At 44.6% G+C, this 20,402-nt stretch overlaps 1 protein-coding gene across 7 annotated transcripts in view; it reads left to right on the top strand.

Moving 5' to 3' along the window:
- Nucleotides 1–20,330, top strand: part of LOC122728583 (carboxypeptidase A5-like) — a 33,155-nt gene extending 12,825 nt beyond the window's left edge. For 5 of the 7 annotated variants that reach the window (XM_043967332.1, XM_043967333.1, XM_043967331.1 and 2 more), the window contains 9 exons: nucleotides 109–243; nucleotides 3,411–3,509; nucleotides 5,280–5,381; nucleotides 6,649–6,750; nucleotides 7,922–8,032; nucleotides 9,094–9,184; nucleotides 16,466–16,665; nucleotides 19,204–19,288; nucleotides 20,002–20,330. In XM_043967332.1, coding sequence (XP_043823267.1) covers nucleotides 109–243; nucleotides 3,411–3,509; nucleotides 5,280–5,381; nucleotides 6,649–6,750; nucleotides 7,922–8,032; nucleotides 9,094–9,184; nucleotides 16,466–16,665; nucleotides 19,204–19,288; nucleotides 20,002–20,189 — 1,113 coding nt within the window. In that variant the 3' untranslated portion in view covers nucleotides 20,190–20,330. The remainder of the gene's footprint in view (nucleotides 1–108; nucleotides 244–3,410; nucleotides 3,510–5,279; nucleotides 5,382–6,648; nucleotides 6,751–7,921; nucleotides 8,033–9,093; nucleotides 9,185–16,465; nucleotides 16,666–19,203; nucleotides 19,289–20,001) is intronic. The other 2 variants (XM_043967336.1, XM_043967337.1) reach the window with 2 other exon arrangements.
- Nucleotides 20,331–20,402: the final 72 nt, after the last annotated feature.

Here is a 20,402-nt window from a genome sequence, read left to right as displayed (position 1 = left end):
CAACTCTCAGCTGGATAACAGTAGATTAGGCTGTCAGTCTACCTGGGTGTTCACGCTCCAGGTTATATGATAAAACACAATTTCTTTTCTTTCCTTTGCCCCTCAAAGGTTGATTTTTGGCATGCTCCAGCCAGGCCCAGCCTCCCTGTGGACATGAGAGTTCCTTTTTCTAACCTGAAAAGTGTTAAGAACTATCTCAATTCTAGTGGCATCTCCTATACCATCATGATTGAGGACGTACAGGTAAGATCTCTCACTGCGCGTGTGTATGTGTTGGTGCCTCACCTTACTTTAATTTCGGTTTCAGTCTAGTAGCCAGAGAGAACAGCTCTTCATTTGTGAAATCAGAGGACTGGACCAGACAACCCCTAGGATTCTCAGCCTATCCATTCCATCCTGGATGGAATGCTGAACAGGCAAGGACTGTTACAGTTAAGAAGCCATTAGGTCCGGGCAGCTAGGTGGCGCAGTGGATAGAGCACCAGCCCTGGAGTCAGGAGAACCTGAATTCAAATTCAACCTCAGACACTTAACACTTACTAGCTGTGTGACCCTGGGCAAGTCACTTAACCCCAGTTGCCTCACCCAAAAAAAAAAAAAAAGAAGAAGAAGAAGAATCCATTAGGTCCTTTGATCTGCTTTCTGTTAATGCATTTCTGACTTTTGTGGAAAGGTGACAGGAGAGGCTGATTGAGAGAAATTCAGAGAATTTGTCAAATGAAAACCCATATATCTGAAATATAATTTCTAATTCAATGAGCATTCTACTCAAATGACTACATTTCAGACATGTAGGAGAGCTTATAATTAGAAATTTCCTTTTTTTTGCTTCCACAAAAGGTGATTTTTGTTTGTTTGTTTAAGCAAATCTCTGTTTTAGTCTGTGGCAGCTAGGTGGCACAGTGGATAGAGTGCAGGGCCTGGAGTCAGGAGGACCTCAGTTCAAATCCAGCCTTAGACACTTACTAGCAGTGTCACTTGGGGCAAGTCTCTTAACCCTGTTTGCCTCAGTTTCTGCATCTGTAAAATGAGCTGGATAAGGAAATGGCAAACCACTTCAGTATCTCTGCCAAGAAAACCCACAGAGTCAGATACAACTGAAATGACTGAACAACAACAACAAATTTCAGTCTGAACTTGCAAACGTTCACTTTTTTTAGATAGTGGCACAAAAAGATCATGATGGAATGATTAGTACCTTTTTTCTTTTCTTTTTTTTTTGTGGGGCAGTGAGGGTTAAGTGACTTGCTCAGGGTCACACAGCTAGTAAGTGTCAAGTGTCTGAGGCCAGATTTGAACTCAGGTCTTCCTCAATCCAGGGTCAGTGCTTTATCTACTGCACCACCTAGCTGCCCCCCAGTTACCTTTTTTCAAGGACCAGTCAGATTTATTCTGGAGGGGCTATCAGGGAGGAACACTTATGGGGACCTCCTATAGATGGAGTTCTACCAAGTTTTAGTCTGGAAACTGGAAGACTTATGTAGACTTCCTGGACCTAGTTCCTTTTGTTGTTATTTTATTTTATTATTATTATTTTTAAAATTCTTTATTATTTTTTTTTGGTGGGGCAATGAGGGTTGTGACTTGCCCAGGGTCACACAGCTAGTTAAGTGTCAAGTGTCTTAGGTCACATTTGAACTCAGGTCCTCCTGAATTCAAGGCCAGTGCTTTATCTACTACACCCTTAGTGTTATTTTAAGTTAGGGTAAAGTTTGGTCCCAGAATCATCATTTCATCAAACATGCCTTCATGTTCTCTGATGGGTGCAACAGTCAAGCTTGTGTTCAATCAGGTATGGCTGCATTTATCTATTTTCAATTGAGGAAAACAATGGAATCTTCAGATTGGAGCAAGACCATTTCTCTAATCCTCTCTGTGGCTCCTCTCCATTCACCTGGAGCCAATTCAATAGATGAGTCACCCAGGACCAAGATCCCAGCTCTGCTATTTTGTGTGTGTGTGTGTGTGTGTGAGGCACTTGGGGTTAAGTGACTTGCCCAGGGTCACACAGCTAGTAAGTGTCAAGAGTCTGAGCTCGGATTTGAACTCAGGTCCTCCTGACTCCAGGGCTGATGCTCTATCCACTGTGCCACCTAGTGGCCCCCTCTGCTATATTTTTCATGAGTACTCTAGTAAGCAATGTTTTGGCAGATTTCATTAGATATTTGGGTTGCTAAATTGATTCATGCCTTAAACTTGTAGTCCACTAAAACTCCCAGACTGTGTTTTCTCACATAAACTATTTTTAAAATATGAGGTACCTAGGTGGGACAGTAGATAGAATGGCGGACTTGGAATAAGGAAGACCTGAGTTCAAACCCTGCCCCAGGTACTTACCAGTTGTGTGACCTTGGGTACATCATTAACCTCAGTCTGCCTCATTTTCCTCTGTAGAACATCGATGATAATAGCACCTACCTCCTGGGATCAAATCAGCAATATTTGTAAAGCACTTTGTAAACCTTAAAGCACTACACAAATACTAATTATTATTATTATTGTAATTGTCTAGTCATTCTTCTTCCATCCTGTATTTATTTCATTTTTTTTTTTTTTTTTGCGGGGCAGTGGGGGTTAAGTGACGTGCCCAGGGTCACACAGCTACTAAGTGTCAAGTGTTTGAGGCCAGATTTGAACTCAGGTACTCCTGAATCCAGGGCTGGTGCTTTATCCACTGCGCCACCTAGCTGCCCCCCATCCTGTACTTATAAAGTTGATTTACTAGCTTACTAGCTGTGTGACCCTGGGCAAGTATTTAACCCTCAATGCCCTGCAAAAAAAGAAAGACAGACAGACAGACAGACAGACAGACAGACAGACAGACAGAAAGAAAGAAAGAAAAAGAAAGAAAGAAAGAAAAAGAAAGAAAGAAAGAAAGAAAGAAAGAAAGAAAGAAAGAAAGAAAGAAAGAAAGAAAGAAAGAAAAAGAAATAAATGTCAGTAGTAGAGTTCAGATAACACTTTACTCTCAAAGAGTACTTTACAAGCCTGGGCCCATTTGACTTTCATCACCTTGGCCCAGTGGGTAGCTCGGTGATTATCATCTCAATTTTACAAAAGAGGAAAGAGGCCTCAGAGAGGTAAGTGATTTGCCCAAGGTCACACCGCTATGATCTAGAAGAATCCAGACTTGAACTTGGATCTTTTGACTTCCATGCCAGTGTTCTCTCCCTGTACAGTGCTGCTTAACTTCACTACAGCTTAAGCAACAGCCAGACTGGATCCTGAGACTCCTGCCTCCTTGCTCATAGTCCTTGGGGGAGTGGCTGCCAGCAAACAGGAGGAGATTGGAGCCCAAGGCAGATGGTCTTGTATTCACATCAGTGATGGCTTCTCTTTACCCAGATGACTTGTAGAGCTCTCTTAGTCAAAGAAGATATGGCCTTGACCTTTGGGGGGTTGTATTCCAGGTGCTGCTAGATGAGGAACGAAAAGGCATGACTGCCTCCCGGAGACTGGAGAGGAGCACTAGTAGCTTCAGATACAACTCTTACCACACTCTAGAGGAGGTAGGTATTCAATCTAATTCAATGGGCACTTATTAAGCACCTGCTGTATGCAAATGAAAAACTGTTCCTATCCTTAAGGAGTTTACATTCTAGGGGTGGGGGATAGAAGGGGGAATAGCATTTAGATAGCAAATAAAGATAATTTGAAGATGGATAGATCACAACCAACCAAGAAGAGCAGAAAGGACTTCCCATAGAAATATACCAATATCACTGAGCCATTCTCTCTGGGCCAGCCTTGCCTGGTGGCAGTACCTTCTGTGGTCTCCAGAGGTAATCAGTCTCATTGAGAAATTAATTCCATCTCACAGCCCCTGACTCCCCACCTCAGGCATTCTGTCACATGCAAATTAGTAGAAATGAGTCAGGGCAGCCTGGCCTAGCTCTGCTACTAAAAAAAAACAACTCGGAGTACACATCCTACTTCATATCCAAGGGACTTTCATTATAATTATTTTTTTCTTTTTCTTTTTTGTTTTGTTGGGCAATAAAGGTTAAGTGACTTGACCAGGGTCACACAGCTAGTAAGTGTCAAGTATCTGCGGCTGGATTTGAATTTAGGTCCTCCTGAATCCAACACCGGTGCTCTATCCACTGCACCACCTAGCTTCCCTGAGATGGTCTTTATGACAGCAGGCTCATGATCAGAGCAGACTCATGACCAGTGTTACTATTGGAGAGGCAGTGTGGTTCAGTGGGAAAGACACTGGCTTTGGAGTCAGAGGACTTGGGTTCAAATCCTGCCTTAGGTACCGAGTGGCCTTGTATGTATCTGTGTGACCTTGGGCAAACCACTTAATTTCTCAGGGTCAAAGTTTCTTCATGTAAAATGAAGGGTTGGACTTAGATGGTCTCTGTGGTCCCGGCTCTAAAATCTGTGACTTCTCTGGGCCTCAATTTCCTTATTTGTAATCTGAGGGGTTTGGACTAAAAGACTTCTGAGCTGTCTTCCAGTTGTAGAGCTAAGGTCCTCAGGGAAGGGCCTGTCTTTGGACCAACTGAGGAGGAATCTCAGAAAGCGAACTGGAGACTTGTAGTTCCTTTGGCCAAGATATCCTGCCCATGTCTTTATAACAGTGGTTCTTAGGGTGTATGTAGTCTTGAGACCCCAGGAACACACAAGATCGAAACTATTTCCATAATAATACTAAGACTTTACAGTTCTAATATGGTAAATATCAATAGCTATAATTCCACATAAACAAAAACTCTGATACTTTTTAAGAGTATAAAGGGGTTACTAGCTGTGTGACCCTAGGCAAGTCACTTAACCCCAATTGCCTCACAAAAAAAAGAGTATAAAGTGGTCCTGAGGACAAAGTTTGGGTTCTCATGGGAGGTGGGAGGTATATGTATATGTATGTTTAATAGTCAATCAATATGTAATATTTATATATTTTATATGTGTAACATAACATAATGGAGTGAATCTAGAGTCCAAAGATCTGAATTTCAATCCCAACTAGACTCATCTCAGTGTTTGACCTTTGGCAACCCCACACACCAACTTGGGGCTCAGTTTCCTTATCTGTAAAATGAGGGGGATTATATTAAATGATCTCTCAGGCCCCTCCCAGCTCTAAATCCTATGTTATAAATTAGATTGAATTGAGACTCAAGTGAAAACCTTTCCCAGAGAGGAAGCTTTGCAGGGGGCGAAGGGCATCTGGAAGAAAAGATGGGGGGGCATTCCTTCTATATTCCTTCTCTCCAAGTCCACTTCCCTCTCTCCGTGGGCATCGCCAGCTATCTCAACTGTCTTCCTTTCAGATCTACACCTGGATGGACGACTTTGTGGCAGAGCATTCAAACCTGGTCTCAAAAATTATGATTGGTCAAACCTTTGAAAAACGTCCCATTTTTGTGCTGAAGGTAACGCCTCAATCCCATTCCTTGGCTTTCCTCAGTGCCCTACCCTCACTCATCCCCTCCCACTTCCATCAAAGGCTTGAGGCCCCATGGAGTAATGAGTTGGGACAAATGGCCTTTTGGGTCTTTTTCCCCGGGGAGTTTTAGGTAGAGGATACATACCCATCAATTTGGTTTGGTTAAGATTCAGCTCTAAATGGTGCGTCTTCTGAGCCCACAATCTTAGGGTTCAATGAGGTGGATATCCACCCTCCCCCATCTAACACAGTGAGACGGGTGAGGATGCGTGAGTTGTCGCACTTCTGGTTGCCTCAGTCCCTCCATCCCTTGACTAGAATTAGGGATACTCAGTCCTCCTCCTGCCCTTTCCCAAATGGGGTGTTTTGAGATTCCTGCTTTCACAGGACTGTCTGCAGTCCACCAACTAAAGCCTATATTAATGAACTGAAGTCAACAGGGAAGGCTCCTCATCACACTCTGGTGCCACAGAAAATAACATTTGGAGCAAAAAATAATGTTTGGAGTTTTGTACCTAGGGTGGATAGAGCACCAAACTCGAGAGTCAGAGGTCCCAAGTTCATATCTTGCCTGAGACACTTAATAACAGTGTGACCCTGGGCAAGTCACTTAACATCATTGGGCCTCACATTGCTAATCTGTAAAATGAAGGGGATTGGTCTTGATGGCCTTCACCCGTTTGAAGACACTGTGTACTGGCCAGGAGGGACCTGGATCCCTTGAAAGGATCCATGCCATGGATGACCAGAAATGGAAGTCTTAGAGGTCTAGGGTTCATCATCTCAGAAGCTCTAGCAATCTGAGCCCTCTATAAGGAGCTGTGCTTACTTGGTGCTCATCTCTGTTCCCACCTCCACTGGAGAGGTCATCCTTCTCTGTTACTTCCTTCTAGCATTGTCCATATAGGTGCTGAGGTAGCCAGTTGTGCGTGCACGCGCACACACACACACACACACACCAATATTCACTCTCTTTTTTTTTTTGGTGAGGCAATTGGGGTTAAGTGACTTGCCCAGGGTCACACAGCTAATAAGTGTTAAGTGTCTGAGGACATATTTGAACTCAGGTCCTCCTGAATCTAGGGCCAGTGCTCTATTCACTGCACCACCTAGCTGCCCCCAGTATTCACTCTCAGTCTAGGTCTAAGCAACCAGGGAGCCCTCCAAGTAGAGCTGACCCACTGTATGGCATGTCTGGGAACATCACCTCCATTTTAATACCCCCTGGGTGGCTTGGATTTTTTGTCTCCCAGTTCAGCACTGGAAACAAAACCCGGCCGGCCATCTGGATTGACACTGGCATTCACGCTCGGGAGTGGATCACCCAAGCAACAGGAGTCTGGACAGCCATGAAGGTAAGCCGGGGATGACCATCCAGTGGCACAGAGGTGGCCTATGGCAGAGGGCATTAGCAGCCAAAGATGGCTCAAGATCTTCTGGTTTAACCCCTTCATTGTACAGATGAGGAAATGTTTGGAAGTCACTCAGTAGACTTGATGGTGGTTGATTGACACCTGTCTCTTCTGTGTGTGTGTGTGTGTGTGTGTGTGTGTGTGTGTGTGTGCCTGACAATTTTGGGGCCTTTTCCAAGATCAGTACAGGCACAGACATATTGGACTCAAATATTTGATTCTATAGCTTATCCCATTTCTTGGGTGGGCAAGCACAAGAGCAGAGGAAAGATGACATGCTAGGTACTATAACTGGGCATACCCAAGATAATAATTTTGTAATGGACCCCTTTTGCAGACTAACAAAACCTATATATTCCTCAGAATAATGTTTTTAAATGGAAAAAAACCCCACATAGGATTACATGGAGGCAGCCAGGTGGCACAATATTTAGAGCGCTGGGCTAGAAGTCAGGAACACCTGAGTTCAAATCTGGCCTCAGGTGCCTACTAGCTGTGTGACCCTGGGCAAGTCACTTCTCTGTTTGCCTCAGTTTCCTCATCTGTAAAATGGGGATAATAACAGCACCTACTGTTGTGAAGATCAAACAAGATATTTGTAAAAAGAGCTTAGAGCAGTGCCTGGCAAATAGTGGGTGCTATATAAATGCTGTTTTTGTTTGTTGTTGTTATTCTTATAGAAGAAATCAATCATAGTGAGATACAGTGATTAAAAAAACCAACTTTTCGGGGCAGCTAGGTGGCGCAGTGGATAGAGCACTGGCCCTGGAGTCAGGAGTACCCGAGTTCAAATCCGGCCTCAGACACTTAACACTTACTAGCTGTGTGACCCTGGGCAAGTCACTTAACCCCAATTGCCTCACTAAAAAAACAAAAACAAAAAACCAACTTTTCTCAAGTTTACATACTCCTGGATTAGGACTCGTGCTCCAGTTGCTTGCACTCTAATTGATGTTGTGGTTAATCCACAGAGAAGGTGAATGACAAACAACAACTAAGGCTCTTAGTGCCTTGTTGCTTGGCAGGGAAATCGCGCTGTCCGGATTCTGCCCTCCCCCTCTGTTTCGGGATCCCACTCCAATCCCCCTGCTTTGCTGTCCGCCCTTCCTTTTAGATCGCCACGGATTATGGGGAAGAACCAGTGCTGACCGACGTCTTGAACCACATGGACATCTTCCTTGAGGTTGTCACCAACCCTGATGGGTTTGCTTATACCCACAGCATGGTGAGGCTCTTTGGGGAGAGGGGAGGGAGGGTGGGAAAGGCCAAATCACCATGTGGAATTGGACGGGGGGAGCTTTCTCCTGGACACTCTGACTTGTCCTGGGCTGTGAGTGGGGACCATGGAGGATGCTGTGGGCCAGGGCTATGTTAGGCACCATGGCTAGGCACCAATTTGTCCAGTCACACAGTGAAAGAAACAAGTGCAAACCCATCTCTGACTCCAAACCCAGTGCTCCAGGCTGGCTTCATCATCCCGGGACCCCTTTGTCAGGGTGCTGGCCAATCCGGGCAGACAAAAGCATGCCTCATGCCTCATGCCTCATGCCTCATGCCTCATGCCTCATGCCTCATGCCTCATGCCTCATGCCTCATGCCTCATGCCTCATGCCTCATCCATCAGGCCCCGCGGCAGACCCCGGTCCCCATCCTGTCTCTGTTAGCGCCTCCTCTCCTCCTGCCTGCTTCTCCTCACCTTCTCCTCAGTGGAGCAAAGGAGGAGATGAGAAGGCCCAGAAGTCTGACCAAAGCTCAGGAATGACATCTGCTCCGTGACCAGAGTCAGTGGGCAGGTAATGCTAATAGTCATGCCTGGCATCTGGCTTACCGTCACTCGTCCGATCCTTCTAGTCATCGCAGAGCAAGAATAAGGAGGATAACTGTCCTCATTTCGTAATATGGAATTTAGAGCCAGCAGCCCTGATCCTGAGATTTGGTTCTTCCTCTTACTACCTGTGTGGGCTCAACCACCTCTTTGGGCCTTGATTTCCTCTTTTTTTTTTTAATTTCCTCATTTTTTAAACAAAGAGGTTGGACTGGATCACCCAGGACACAGGAGGTACTTAATAAATGTCTGTTGGTTGACCGCTGTGTCCCTTCCATCCCTAAAAGTCTGTGATTCTGACACTGAGACCCAGAGAGTTTTTCCTCAATGACACGGCCCGTAAGTGTCCAGGATTAGAAACCAAGACTTGTGACCCTCCAAGCACCTCCGCCCTTTCGCAAAACTTGGCTGATGCAGACCTCCCAGGTCACAAGATCACATGACCCATATTCTCGTCCTAGAACCGTCTGTGGCGCAAGAACAGAGCTATCAACCCAAATTCCACTTGCAAGGGGGTAGATCCCAACAGGAACTGGCGCTCTGGCTTTGGAGGTAGGACATTTTTCCTAGCGGGGTTTGTGTGACCCTTGGTGGATCCTCTGAACTGAGAAGATATGTGGCCCTCTAGTTAAAACAAACCAGTGAATATTGGCTAGAGGAAGCCTAAAGGTGTGGGCCTTGTAGCCAGAGAGTACATGGGAGGGCTTAAAACAATGTATGATCAGGTACGTGCTGGAGCAAGCTCCGACTCAACCCTAAATGCCCCTGTTGTTGAATACTCAGTGTGAGCACTTACACCTCAGAAATCAGTAAAATAAAATACGAAATGGGCCTTGATTTATTGTGCTGTTGATTGTCTAGATTTAAGCAAGCCATGAAGAAAAAAATCTAAATAAATGTAAAAGTACCTTATGCAGACGTCACCCCCTTACCCCACCTCAGCCGAGGGTTAAACATTTATCAGCACACCACCGTTATAATGAACACATTTGTATAATCTATATTATATGTACATATATAAAGTATGTATGTATATATACATACCCATACCCATACATATATTACACTAGGAGACAGAGGGAGAGAGAAGAGAGAAGAAAGAGGAAAAAAGAAGGGAGTGGTTTGCTCTTTCCTTTCATCCAGCTCATTTTACAGATGAGGAAATGGAGGCAAACAGGGTGAAGTGACTTGCCCAGGGTCATATAACTAATAAAATCACTGAAGCTGGATTTGAACTTAGGCAGATGAGTCTTCTTGACTCCAGTTCCAGCACTCTTATCCACTTATCCATCCTAGCCGGCCTACCCTGGAAGATATGCTAGATTATGTTAGCATAATAGAAGATGATATTATTATCCTCAATTTATAGTTGAGGCAAATGAAACAGAGGTTAAGTGACTTGCCCAGAGTCAAACAGCTAGTAAGGAATTGAGGTTAAATTTGAATTCAGGTCTTCCTGACTCCAGGCAAGGTGTTCTATCCACTGTCCTACCTAGCTGCCCCTCTGAGATGGAAGTATTTAGGAATGCCTCCCCAGCTCCTGTTATGTCTGATACCAGAAGAGAGGGGATTAGTAGGATGGGAGGACAGGATAAAGGGGGTGCCTGAAAAAGACAGCCCTGAAAGAACAACCACCTGCTGATAACTCAGTCCTACAGCCAGTTTTTTTTGGGGGGGGAGGAGGCAAGGCAATGAGGGTTAAGTGACTTGCCCAGGGTCACACAGTTAGTAAGTGTCAGGTGTTAGAGGCCGGATTTGAACTCAGGTCCTCCTGAATCCAGGGTTGGTGCTCTATCCACTGCACCATCTAGCTGCCCCTACGGCCAGTTTTAAAACCCTGTTTTTCTCCCATTAAAAAAAATGGCTCCCAGAGGAGCCATATAAGGGAAGAATACATGCTGTGAGTGAATTAGGAAGAATGAGTTCCATATTAATTTAGGAAGGGGCCGCCTGATCTGTGGTTATAGTGGAATTTCACTTGGACCTAATCTGGGGGGCCCTGATGGGTCTGTGCTAACTAACATGCACGGCTGTGATCATTATAGGTCCCTGGAGGACAGTACTTTCTCTGGATGCTCAGAGTATTTCTAATAGGCTCTTGCTTAGTCTCACTGTGCCTGGGGATACAGGGCTGGGATGGGGAAATATGCTGTTCAAGGAAAGGAAATATGCCCACCCCCATCCCCACTGTCACTTGCCCCAGGTTACAGAGCTAGCTAGGGCCCAGAGTTCCTGACTCCCAGGCCAGTATCCTTTCTGGGCTGGGCTTGTGTTGGAAGTCAGAGAAAGAACCAGAGCACTATCTTTGTCCTCTAGCTGGAACAAAAACTCTGCCAAGCACTCAATAGATAGTGCTACCAATTAAGTACAGATCTACTTGGTCATCAGCCAGATAACTAGGATTATTATTATTTTTTTTTAACACAATCAGGGTTAAGTGACTTGCCCAGGGTCACAGAGCCAGTAAGTGTCTGACACAAGATTTGAACTTGGGTTTTCCTTAGTCTAAACCCTACTTTCTATCCAATGTACAACCTAGCTGCCTTCTTGAAATAAGAGATACAGGGCAGCTAGGTGACATAGTGACTCAGGAGAACCTGATTTCAAATCCAGCCTCAGACACTTACTAGCTGTGTGACCCTGGACAAGTCACTTAACTCAGATTGCCTCTCCCCAAAAAGAAGGAATGAAATAATGGGTGCTTTGGATCAGTTTTCTTGGCAAATAGACTCCCAAGTATTTTATATTATCTACCGTTACTTTAAATGGAATTTCTCTTTCTATCTCTTGCTGCTGGACTTTGTTGGTCATGTATAGAAATGCTGATGATTTATGTGGATTTATTTTATATCCTGCTACTTTGCTAAAGTTGTTAATTGTTTCAAGTAATTTTTGACTTGATTCTCGAGGATTCCTTAAGTATACCATCATATCATCTGCAAAGAGTGATAGTTTTGTTTCCTCCTTGCCTATTCTAATTCCTTTAATTCCTTTCTCTTCTCTGATTGCTAAAGCTAACATTTCTAGGACAATATTAAATAATAGGGGTGATAATGGACATCCCTGTTTCACCCCTGATCTTATTGGGAAGGCCTCTAATTTATCTCCATTGCATATAATACTTGCTGATGGCTTTAGGTAGATACTGTTTATTATTCTAAGGAAAGCTCCCCCTATTCCTAAACTCTCTAGTGTTTTTATTAGGAATGGGTGCTGTACTTTGTCAAAAGCTTTCTCTGCATCTATTGAGATAATCATATGATTTTGGTTGGTTTTCTTATTGATGTGGTTGATTATGTTAATAGTTTTCCTAATGTTGAACCAGCCCTGCATTCCTGGTATAAATCCCACCTGGTCATAGTGTATTATCCTGGTGATCACTTGCTGTAATCTCCTTGCTAATATCTTATTTAAGATTTTAGCATCAATATTCATTAGGGAAATTGGTCTATAATTTTCTTTCTCTGTTTTTGCTTTGCCTGGTTTTGGTATCACCACCATATTTGTGTCATAAAACGAATTTGGTAGAACTCCTTCTTCACCTATTTTTCCAAATAATTTGTATAATATTGGAATTAATTGTTCTTTAAATGTTTGGTAAAATTCACCCGTAAACCCATCTGGCCCTGGGGATTTTTTCTTAGGGAGTTCATTAATAGCTTGTTCAATTTCTTTTTCTAATATGGGTTTATTTAAGGATTTTATTTCCTCTTCAGTTAACCTGGGCAGTTTGTATTTTTGTAAATATTCATCCATTTCATTTAGATTGTCAAATTTATTGGCATACAGTTGGGCAAAATATTTCCTAATTATTGCTTTAATTTCCACTTCATTGGTGGTAACATCACCCTTTTCATTTTTGATACTGGTAATTTGGTTTTCTTCTTTCTTTTTTTTAATCAAATTAACCAATATTTTATCTATTTTATTGGTTTTTTCATAAAACCAGCTCTTTTGGATCAGTTTTCAAAGAAAAATTAATATGTCTCTGAAATGTTAAAATCTAGAACAGGTACCACACCCCAAGTTCACTAGAAAGTCCGAAGGTAATTTAATATGTTTCCAGAGCAAATGGCTGGGTCCACATTAGTGTGAATAATGAATCCCTTGAAGTGGGTCCATCATTTTCACTGCATATTTCCACTGGACAGGGACCAATGACCATATTTTACATAATTATAGTTTTGAATAGTATGAATTCCAATATATGCAACCACTTAATGTGATTCATCATTTGTGCTAATCAGCACTTAATTGTATAACAAACTGGTATAGGATCCCTGGACCTTGATACCTTCTTCAAAATCCACTCTCCTGAGGTAGCCAGGACAAAGACCTTGGGGTATGAGCGTCTGGGTAAAGGGGAAAGGGAGGAAAGAGGAAACAAAAAACAAATATGCATATATATATATATATATATACACACACATATACATTCTTGTATATGTGTGTGTACATGTGTGTGTGTGTGTGTGTAGTAAGGACTTTTTGTAGGAAGAGTATTGTAGGCTAGCAAAATTTTGCCTTTGCTTTGGCTGACTAATATGCAATCCTGTGATTGGAAAACATAGGTGTAGACGTTACAGCTCATTGGAGGACACTTGCCCATTTGTAGCCACCTGGTTTTGAGGAATTTCGTAGGCCGTACATGACCAACTCAATTGAACATCAAGAGTAATACAGATCATTTAAGAAAGCCACCTTGTGTTTTCAGATACTATCAGTTCTTTCTCCTCGGATATTCTGAATTGCTTCATTTCTTGTGCGTGGGGGGTGGGAATGGAGAGAGGAAGAGAAGTTGGAACACAAAGTTTTAAAAAAAATTGATGTTAAAATTTGGTTTTACAAATATTTTGGAAAATAAAATTCTATTCAAAGCCAAAAAAAGAGTAATACAGATCATTTAAGAAAGCCACCTTGAACAATAACCAAGGAACCATCAGAATGTTCTTAGAAAACATTGAGACAAACATTGAGACAGTGGGATATAATGGAGAGGAGACTGGAATGAGGAAGATGGGTTCAAGCCTCACCTTGGACACTTTGTCATCCACAGCAAGTCTCTTAGCCTCTCTGGGTCTCAATTTCCTTCTCTATAAATAATGGGGTTGGATGTGTCTACCTCCAAAAATGCACGTGCCTCTGACATTTTCAAATCTAGAATAAGTACTGTGCCCCAAGTACACCAGACTGTCCAAAGGTTATTTAATATGTTTTCCAGATCAAACGGCCAAGTCCGGATTAGTGTGAATAATGAATTCCATGAAGTGGTCCCATTATTCTCACTAGTTCTCAATTTATGGTCCTGTGAAAATAGGTATCTAGAACTTTTGAAAAAGCCCAGGTGTTTGGCCAATGACCAAGAAACTCTGTTCTCCATCAGTTAGGCCACCTGTAGGGCCAGGTGCAGGTCCACTGGTCCAGTCTGGTGCTGTGTAGAGGACAAGGGTTGTGACCGCATGACTGGATGATGCTTGAGTTCTGGCTCTAATTTCTAATACAAGCCTAGCTCAGGGAGAGCTCAGACAAAAACAATGAGCTGAGGGGAATTCACTTTCTCTCTGGATCCCTATCTCCTTATCTGTACAATAAGGGCATCTGGACATGATCTTAGGGCTGTGAAGGTCAGAGAGATGCTAAAGAAATCCAAAGGTTCCCACATGGTCGAGGCTTGGTCTGTTTATTCCCCGATTCACAGAATCGGAGTGTCAGAAGGAACCTTAGGGACCATCTGGTCCCAGCTAGCTTAACTCAGATGAGAGTCAGCAGCCGTGATGGTTTGAATGTTGAGAAATAGTTCTGGAAACAGAGCCCCCTGGACATGTGCAGCTGCTCGGGCTCCCCTCTGCAAGTGGGCAGACTTCACTATACCTTTGCTGATCTCCAGAAGGACCAAGACCTCATTCGAGGTCTCAGAGCACTTGTCTGAACCTTGATCCTGCCCTACTATTTTATCCTACTTTGCCCCATCTTTGCTTGCCCCTGAACTTCACACGTGTAAGGACAAAGAGGGACTGTGGCTTTTGGATCTTTGGATGTCCCATGGTGCTCTGACATACAGATGAGGAAACTGAGACAAGCAGGGGTAAGTGACTTGCCCAGGGTCACCCAGCTAGTAAGTGTCTGAGGCCGGATTTGAACTCAGGAAGATGAATCGGCCTGATTCCAAGCCCAGTGCTCTATGCACTGTGGTGCCACCTATCTGCCCATAGTACCCTTGCATATGTTGTGAGGAAGGGAAGATGAGGGCAGGGATAGGAAGGTGAGGGAAGGAAAGACAAAGGGAGGGAAGGGAAGGGAAGGGAATCTGGGCTGCACAATGGCTGCGTTTCTCAGTCTGCAGTTTGTGATCCCTTCTGCTTGCTTCATGAGGCAGGTGCGTAGCCTCCAGGCAGACGTGCCAAACAGGTTATCAGTCAGTTCACGAGTCTCTCGCATGAGTCTGTAATCTTCCCTTTCCTGGTCCTCGTCCCCCAGCCTCTTGCAGGCCGCTCGTGCTCCTGTCAGGAGACTTGTTACTCTAGGTGTGGCCGTGGCAAAGCAGGAGAAGTGATTGGGGGTGGCGTGGGGGAAGGGGGAAAGGCTCGGGGACCCGCCTGTGGTCAGAAGTAGCACGTATCTGCTTGGTGACTCAGACATGAGTGCTCTGTCGGTGGTTTCAACATAATTTGATTTAATTGTTCTAATGAGTAACGAGGAAACCGCCCCATCACCCCCACCCCCATTTCAAGCCGGGATTCCTGTGGGATGATGGTAATTCTGGGGGTCAGCTAGCTGGTGATCCCCTGGGGCTGCCCGGAAGTCATCTGGGATGCTGTGACCTCCCTGGAGATGGTCCCACAGTTACTGACCTTCACTGACCTACTGGAGGCATGCTTTCTTGGGCAGAGGCTGGGCTTGAGCTAGGGAGGACTAGGATGGCTCCCCAATGACCGTTACTAAAGTAAGGAAAAAAGGGCAGTTGATCTGGGGGAAGGTGGAGAGACAGGAAGACAGCAGCTGTTGCCAGTAACCCTGACAAAGAAAGGTACTAGGCCTTTCTTTCCCTAGGAGGTCTCCCATTGTTGTTGTACAGTCATTTCAGTCACGTCAGACTCTTCATGACCTCATTTGGGGTTTTCTTGGCAGAGATACTCCAGCTCATTTTACAGATGAGGAAACTGAGGCAAACAGGGTCAAGAGACTTGCCCAGGGTCACTCAGCTAGTAAGTGTCTGAGGCCAGATTCAAACTCAGGTCTTCATAACTACTCCTGCTCCCTAGAACACCACTGTGCGTTTTGGGGCAAGAAAGGAAAGAGAAGAGAGGAAGAAAAATTAAGAAGAAGGCTCCCTCTGGAGTGATTTATACCTTTTCATAATCAGATAAAAATAAAGCTAATTAAAAATCCTAATTTTTACAAGTTGATTTTTCCAAGCCCTTACAAGTCGAGTGCTATAGTGGATGGGGGAAGAGAATGAGCATTTATTAAGTGCCTACTGTGTGCTAAGTGCTTTACAAATCTGCACTCAGAGTTCATCAGTACTCTCTCTGGATGTGGATAGCATTTTCTCTTGTGAGTCCTTTGGAATCGTCTTGGATTGATGAGACTAGGTGAGTCTTTCACATTTGATCACCATTACAATATTGCTATTACTGTGAACAATATTCTCCTGGTTCTGTTCACTTCACTTTGCAACAACTCATATAAGTCTTTTCAGTTTTTCAGAAACCATTCCCCTAACTGGTTCATATAGCAAAATAGTTTTCTGGGCTCTTTCTACTATACCCTACTGCTTTTGTAGAGTACAACTTTATAATTTGTAATTTTTTTGGCGGGGGGACTTAATTCTAGGTGCTGGTTCTAGCAACAACCCCTGCTCGGAGACTTATCATGGGCCCTTCCCTCACTCTGAGCCAGAGGTGGCCTCTATCGCAAACTTCATCCAGAAACACAAGCATTTCAAGGTTCTGATCTCCATCCACAGCTATTCCCAGATGCTTCTGTATCCCTATGGCTACAGAAAGGAACCTACTCATGATAATGAGGAGCTGGTAAGATTCCTTCTGCATCATACAGGTGGGAGAAGCAGATGGAAGACTCTTACTTGACAGCCTTCCCAGGGACTTGTGTTTGACCCCCTGTCTAAAGGGGTAAAAGAACAGAAGTACCCTCCCCAACACATAGGATAAAGGCCCAAATGTCCTCTGTAGAAGTTGTCCTCCCACCCTGTCTGGCTCCTTGTGCAGTTCCAAGGATCACAGATTTAGAACTGGATATGTCCTCAGAAGCCATTTAGTCCAGGACCCCCCCCTCCATTTTACAGATGAGGAAACTGAGAGCTAGGGAGATAAAGTAACCCACCAAAATTCAGACAGATAATAAGTATCAGAGGTGAGATTTGAACCCAAGCCCCCTGATTCCATACGTATGCGTGGGAGGAAGAATGGTTCAAGGAGGGAAGACATTGTTGGAACCACAGGAAAATAACAGGGCTGATTTATTAGCGGGGTGGGTCCTCGGAGACATGCATGAACAGAAAACAATGATGGACAAGAGAGGTAGAGAGAGGGAAAGACAACCAGCGGACAGCTTTGGGAAGTCCCCTAACAATGGGTGCCCCTCCCAGGACAAAGATATGCCAGGAAAAGTAGATAAGAGTTTCAGGGATGATCGGTCATCAATCAGTCAACATTTATTAAGGGTCCGTTGTGTGCTAGGCACTGTGCTAAGTGCTGAGGATACAGAAAGAGGCAAAAGCCGGTTTCTGCCTTCAAAGAATTTACAATCTAATGGGGGAGACCACGCGGAGACAAGTATGCACAGAGCAAGCTGTGTGCAGGATAAATGGGGAGAAGATAACAGAGGGAAGGCACCGGAATGAGGAGGGGTTAAAGAAGGTTCTTGAAGAAGGGGGATTTCAGTTGGGACTTAAAGGTGTCCCAACTAAACAGGGAGGTTCGTAGGCAGAGCAGAGGAAGGAGAGCGTCCCCCAGACCTGGGGGACAGGCAGAGAGAATGTCAAGAGATGGAACGTTTAGTTTGCAGAACGGGAGACATGGGTCCAGGCTTAGCACAGGGCTTGGCACACAGTAAGTGCTTCATGAGTACTTAATAACCAACTGACCAGATGATCAGGCACCCATGGTTACAAGACGCATTGTTGCCTAGAATTCGCACACTGAAGCACTCACAGATTCGCCAGCTTACAGGAGTATATGGGAGGGTCCTGGGAAGATATGGTCCTTTACTTTTGGGAGTTGTAGTTTTGTTGGGGGAGGCATTAACTTGTATTTAGTATAAACATCATGAGACATGTGCATCGGAGAATTATAAGATGATGTGCAATGTGAGGTCAGAAGCCTAACCAAGCATTATCCATCAAGGCATGCAGCCAGAAGCCTGTATTTTTGGCTCTGCTAGGAATAGTGACATAATGGAAAGGAAGACCTAGGTTCAAATCTGACCTCTGACATTAGCTGTGTAAGCTTGGGCATGTCATTAAATCTCTTTAACCCTCAGTTTCCACATCTGTAAAATGGGAAGTTTGAATTCTAGGGTCCCTTCCAGTTTCAGATCTCTGACCCCAGGAGAGACCCTGTTTCCTGCTTCTTTGTCCATTGAACGCAAAGGTCAAGCCAACAACGGAAGAAAAATTGATAATCTAATCTCACCAGCCTACATACAGCAGCAGCAAATACATTATGGTGAAGGATTGGGAAAATAATTGGTTTGATAAGGAAGTATTTAGTCACATGATAAGGGCCCAGTTATTTGTTTTTGTTTTTGTTTTTTTTTAGTGAGGCAATTGGGGTTAAGTGACTTGCCCAGGGTCACACAGCTAGTAAGTGTTAAGTGTCTGAGGCCGGATTTGAACTCAGGTACCTGAATGTTGTCTCTGAATCCAGGGCCGGTGCTTTATCCACTGCGCCACCTAGCCGCCCCAGGGCCCAGTTATTTGGACCAGATAAGTTTGCCAACCGACAATTGATCACTTTGGCCAGTTGGGAAAGACATTTGCAGATCAAGGTTCAAAGAGCATGACACCTTGCCACAGTCATGGGCACCGACAGGGGAAATCCATGTCTTTGTCCTGGTGGGGATGCTGTTCTCCAAAGATTCCCCTTCTAGGTAGATATGGGAAGAACTCTAGGAAGACTGATATAGGAAAATCAAGCCACAAAGGTAGAAGAGGTGCAGCCTTCCCAGGAGGCCGAGGGTGGGCAGATGTGGATCGAGTTATGTTCTACTAGGATGCATCCTCAGCTGTGGACCTTACCAATAGGTTGGAGGGGCCAAGGCTTCTCAGTGTTGCCGTGTGATCTGGGGGGGCCTGCCTGGTCAAGGAGGGTGCAGATGTGTAGAGAACCCTGCTCTTCCCTTGTTTTATGAAGATAGAAGTACAGGAAGGGAACAGGCCTCACCTCCTTGAAGCTGCCAAGGCTCCTGCACACAGAGTAGGACATGACCAGAAAGAATAAACACAAGGAGATGTCCTGTGGGCCCCTAGCCTCTCCACACTTTTCTGGCTCCTCAGAAAGAGAATGATTCCCTCCACCCCGTCTCTTACATTTGTGATATTTCCTTGTCAGGATAACCTTGCCCGTGATGCGGTAGAAGCTCTCTCCCAAGTGCATGGAACTGAGTATGTCTATGGGAGAACCATCAGCACCATCTGTGAGTGAGCTTCCCCCCCCCCCCCAGGGCAGGAGCAACACCTGTGGGCACTTCTGAAGTCAGGCAGACTCTCTCATCCAGGTGTTCTTTCCCAGCACAGGGGTGGTTGTCAGACAAGGGGACAGATGCTCCGGAGTTTGAGATTTCAGGGCCACCATCGCCCTAGCCGAGTCACTTCATCGTGTCTGTCTCTTAACACCCTTCTCCCAAGGACAGGCTATTTCATCTTCATTATCTCCCCCAGTTTTCCTGTAATTCCGTACAAGTGAACAATTTCTAGGCATCCACTGTGTACTGCGCAGACGCTAGGTTCTGTTCAACAGTGGGGACACACACTCACAATATTCATATATGTATACACATGTATACACATGCATGTATGTTTCTGAGAGATTGTAAATATTCTAGAATATTCCATTATTTATCTATTTCACAGTATTCTACTTTTTCACTACCAACTCTTTGATGGAAGAGTAGTGAAACTAGATCCCAGTTGCTTTCAGTGTGTCTATCAACCCTTCCTCCCTGCCTCCTCTGTTCACCAGCGCCATCCATAATGGTGCCTGTCTTTTAGTCGTTGCCTTTTGTAAGCATCTCTCCTTAGCCGTTCCAGTGGAAGAAGCCAAACCAACAGATACAGTGACTCCATCCTGCAGTGGATGCTGCATCTCCCTTGTTCCTCCTCCCAACTTTCTTGGCCTGTTTTTTCACAGATGTGGCCAATGGGATCACTATCGACTGGGCCTACGAACACGACGTTAAGTATTCCTTTACCTTTGAGCTTCGGGACACTGGGATTTATGGCTTCTTACTGCCAGCCAGTCAGATCATCCCTACGGCTGAAGAGACATGGCCAGCCATCCTGACCATCATGAAGCATGCCCGCGATAACCCCTACTAGCAACTCTGTGTAGGCTCAGCCTGAGGAAGTAGCTTCCTTCAAAACCTGGGCCTATCCCCAGAGCCAGAGTTGCACCTTCCCTTGTCTCCACATCTACCCAACCTCCCCCTGTTTTTTCTCCTTCAAACAATAAAAACAAGTTTTAACCTCGTTTCCTGCCTCTGAAATTGGGATTCTCTTGTACGTCTGTCATCTTTGAGAGGCAGGGTCTTC

The sequence above is a fragment of the Dromiciops gliroides genome, chromosome 5, assembly GCF_019393635.1.
Source record: "Dromiciops gliroides isolate mDroGli1 chromosome 5, mDroGli1.pri, whole genome shotgun sequence".
Lineage (NCBI taxonomy): Eukaryota > Metazoa > Chordata > Mammalia > Microbiotheria > Microbiotheriidae > Dromiciops > Dromiciops gliroides.
This window is presented reverse-complemented; position numbering and strand designations above follow the sequence as displayed.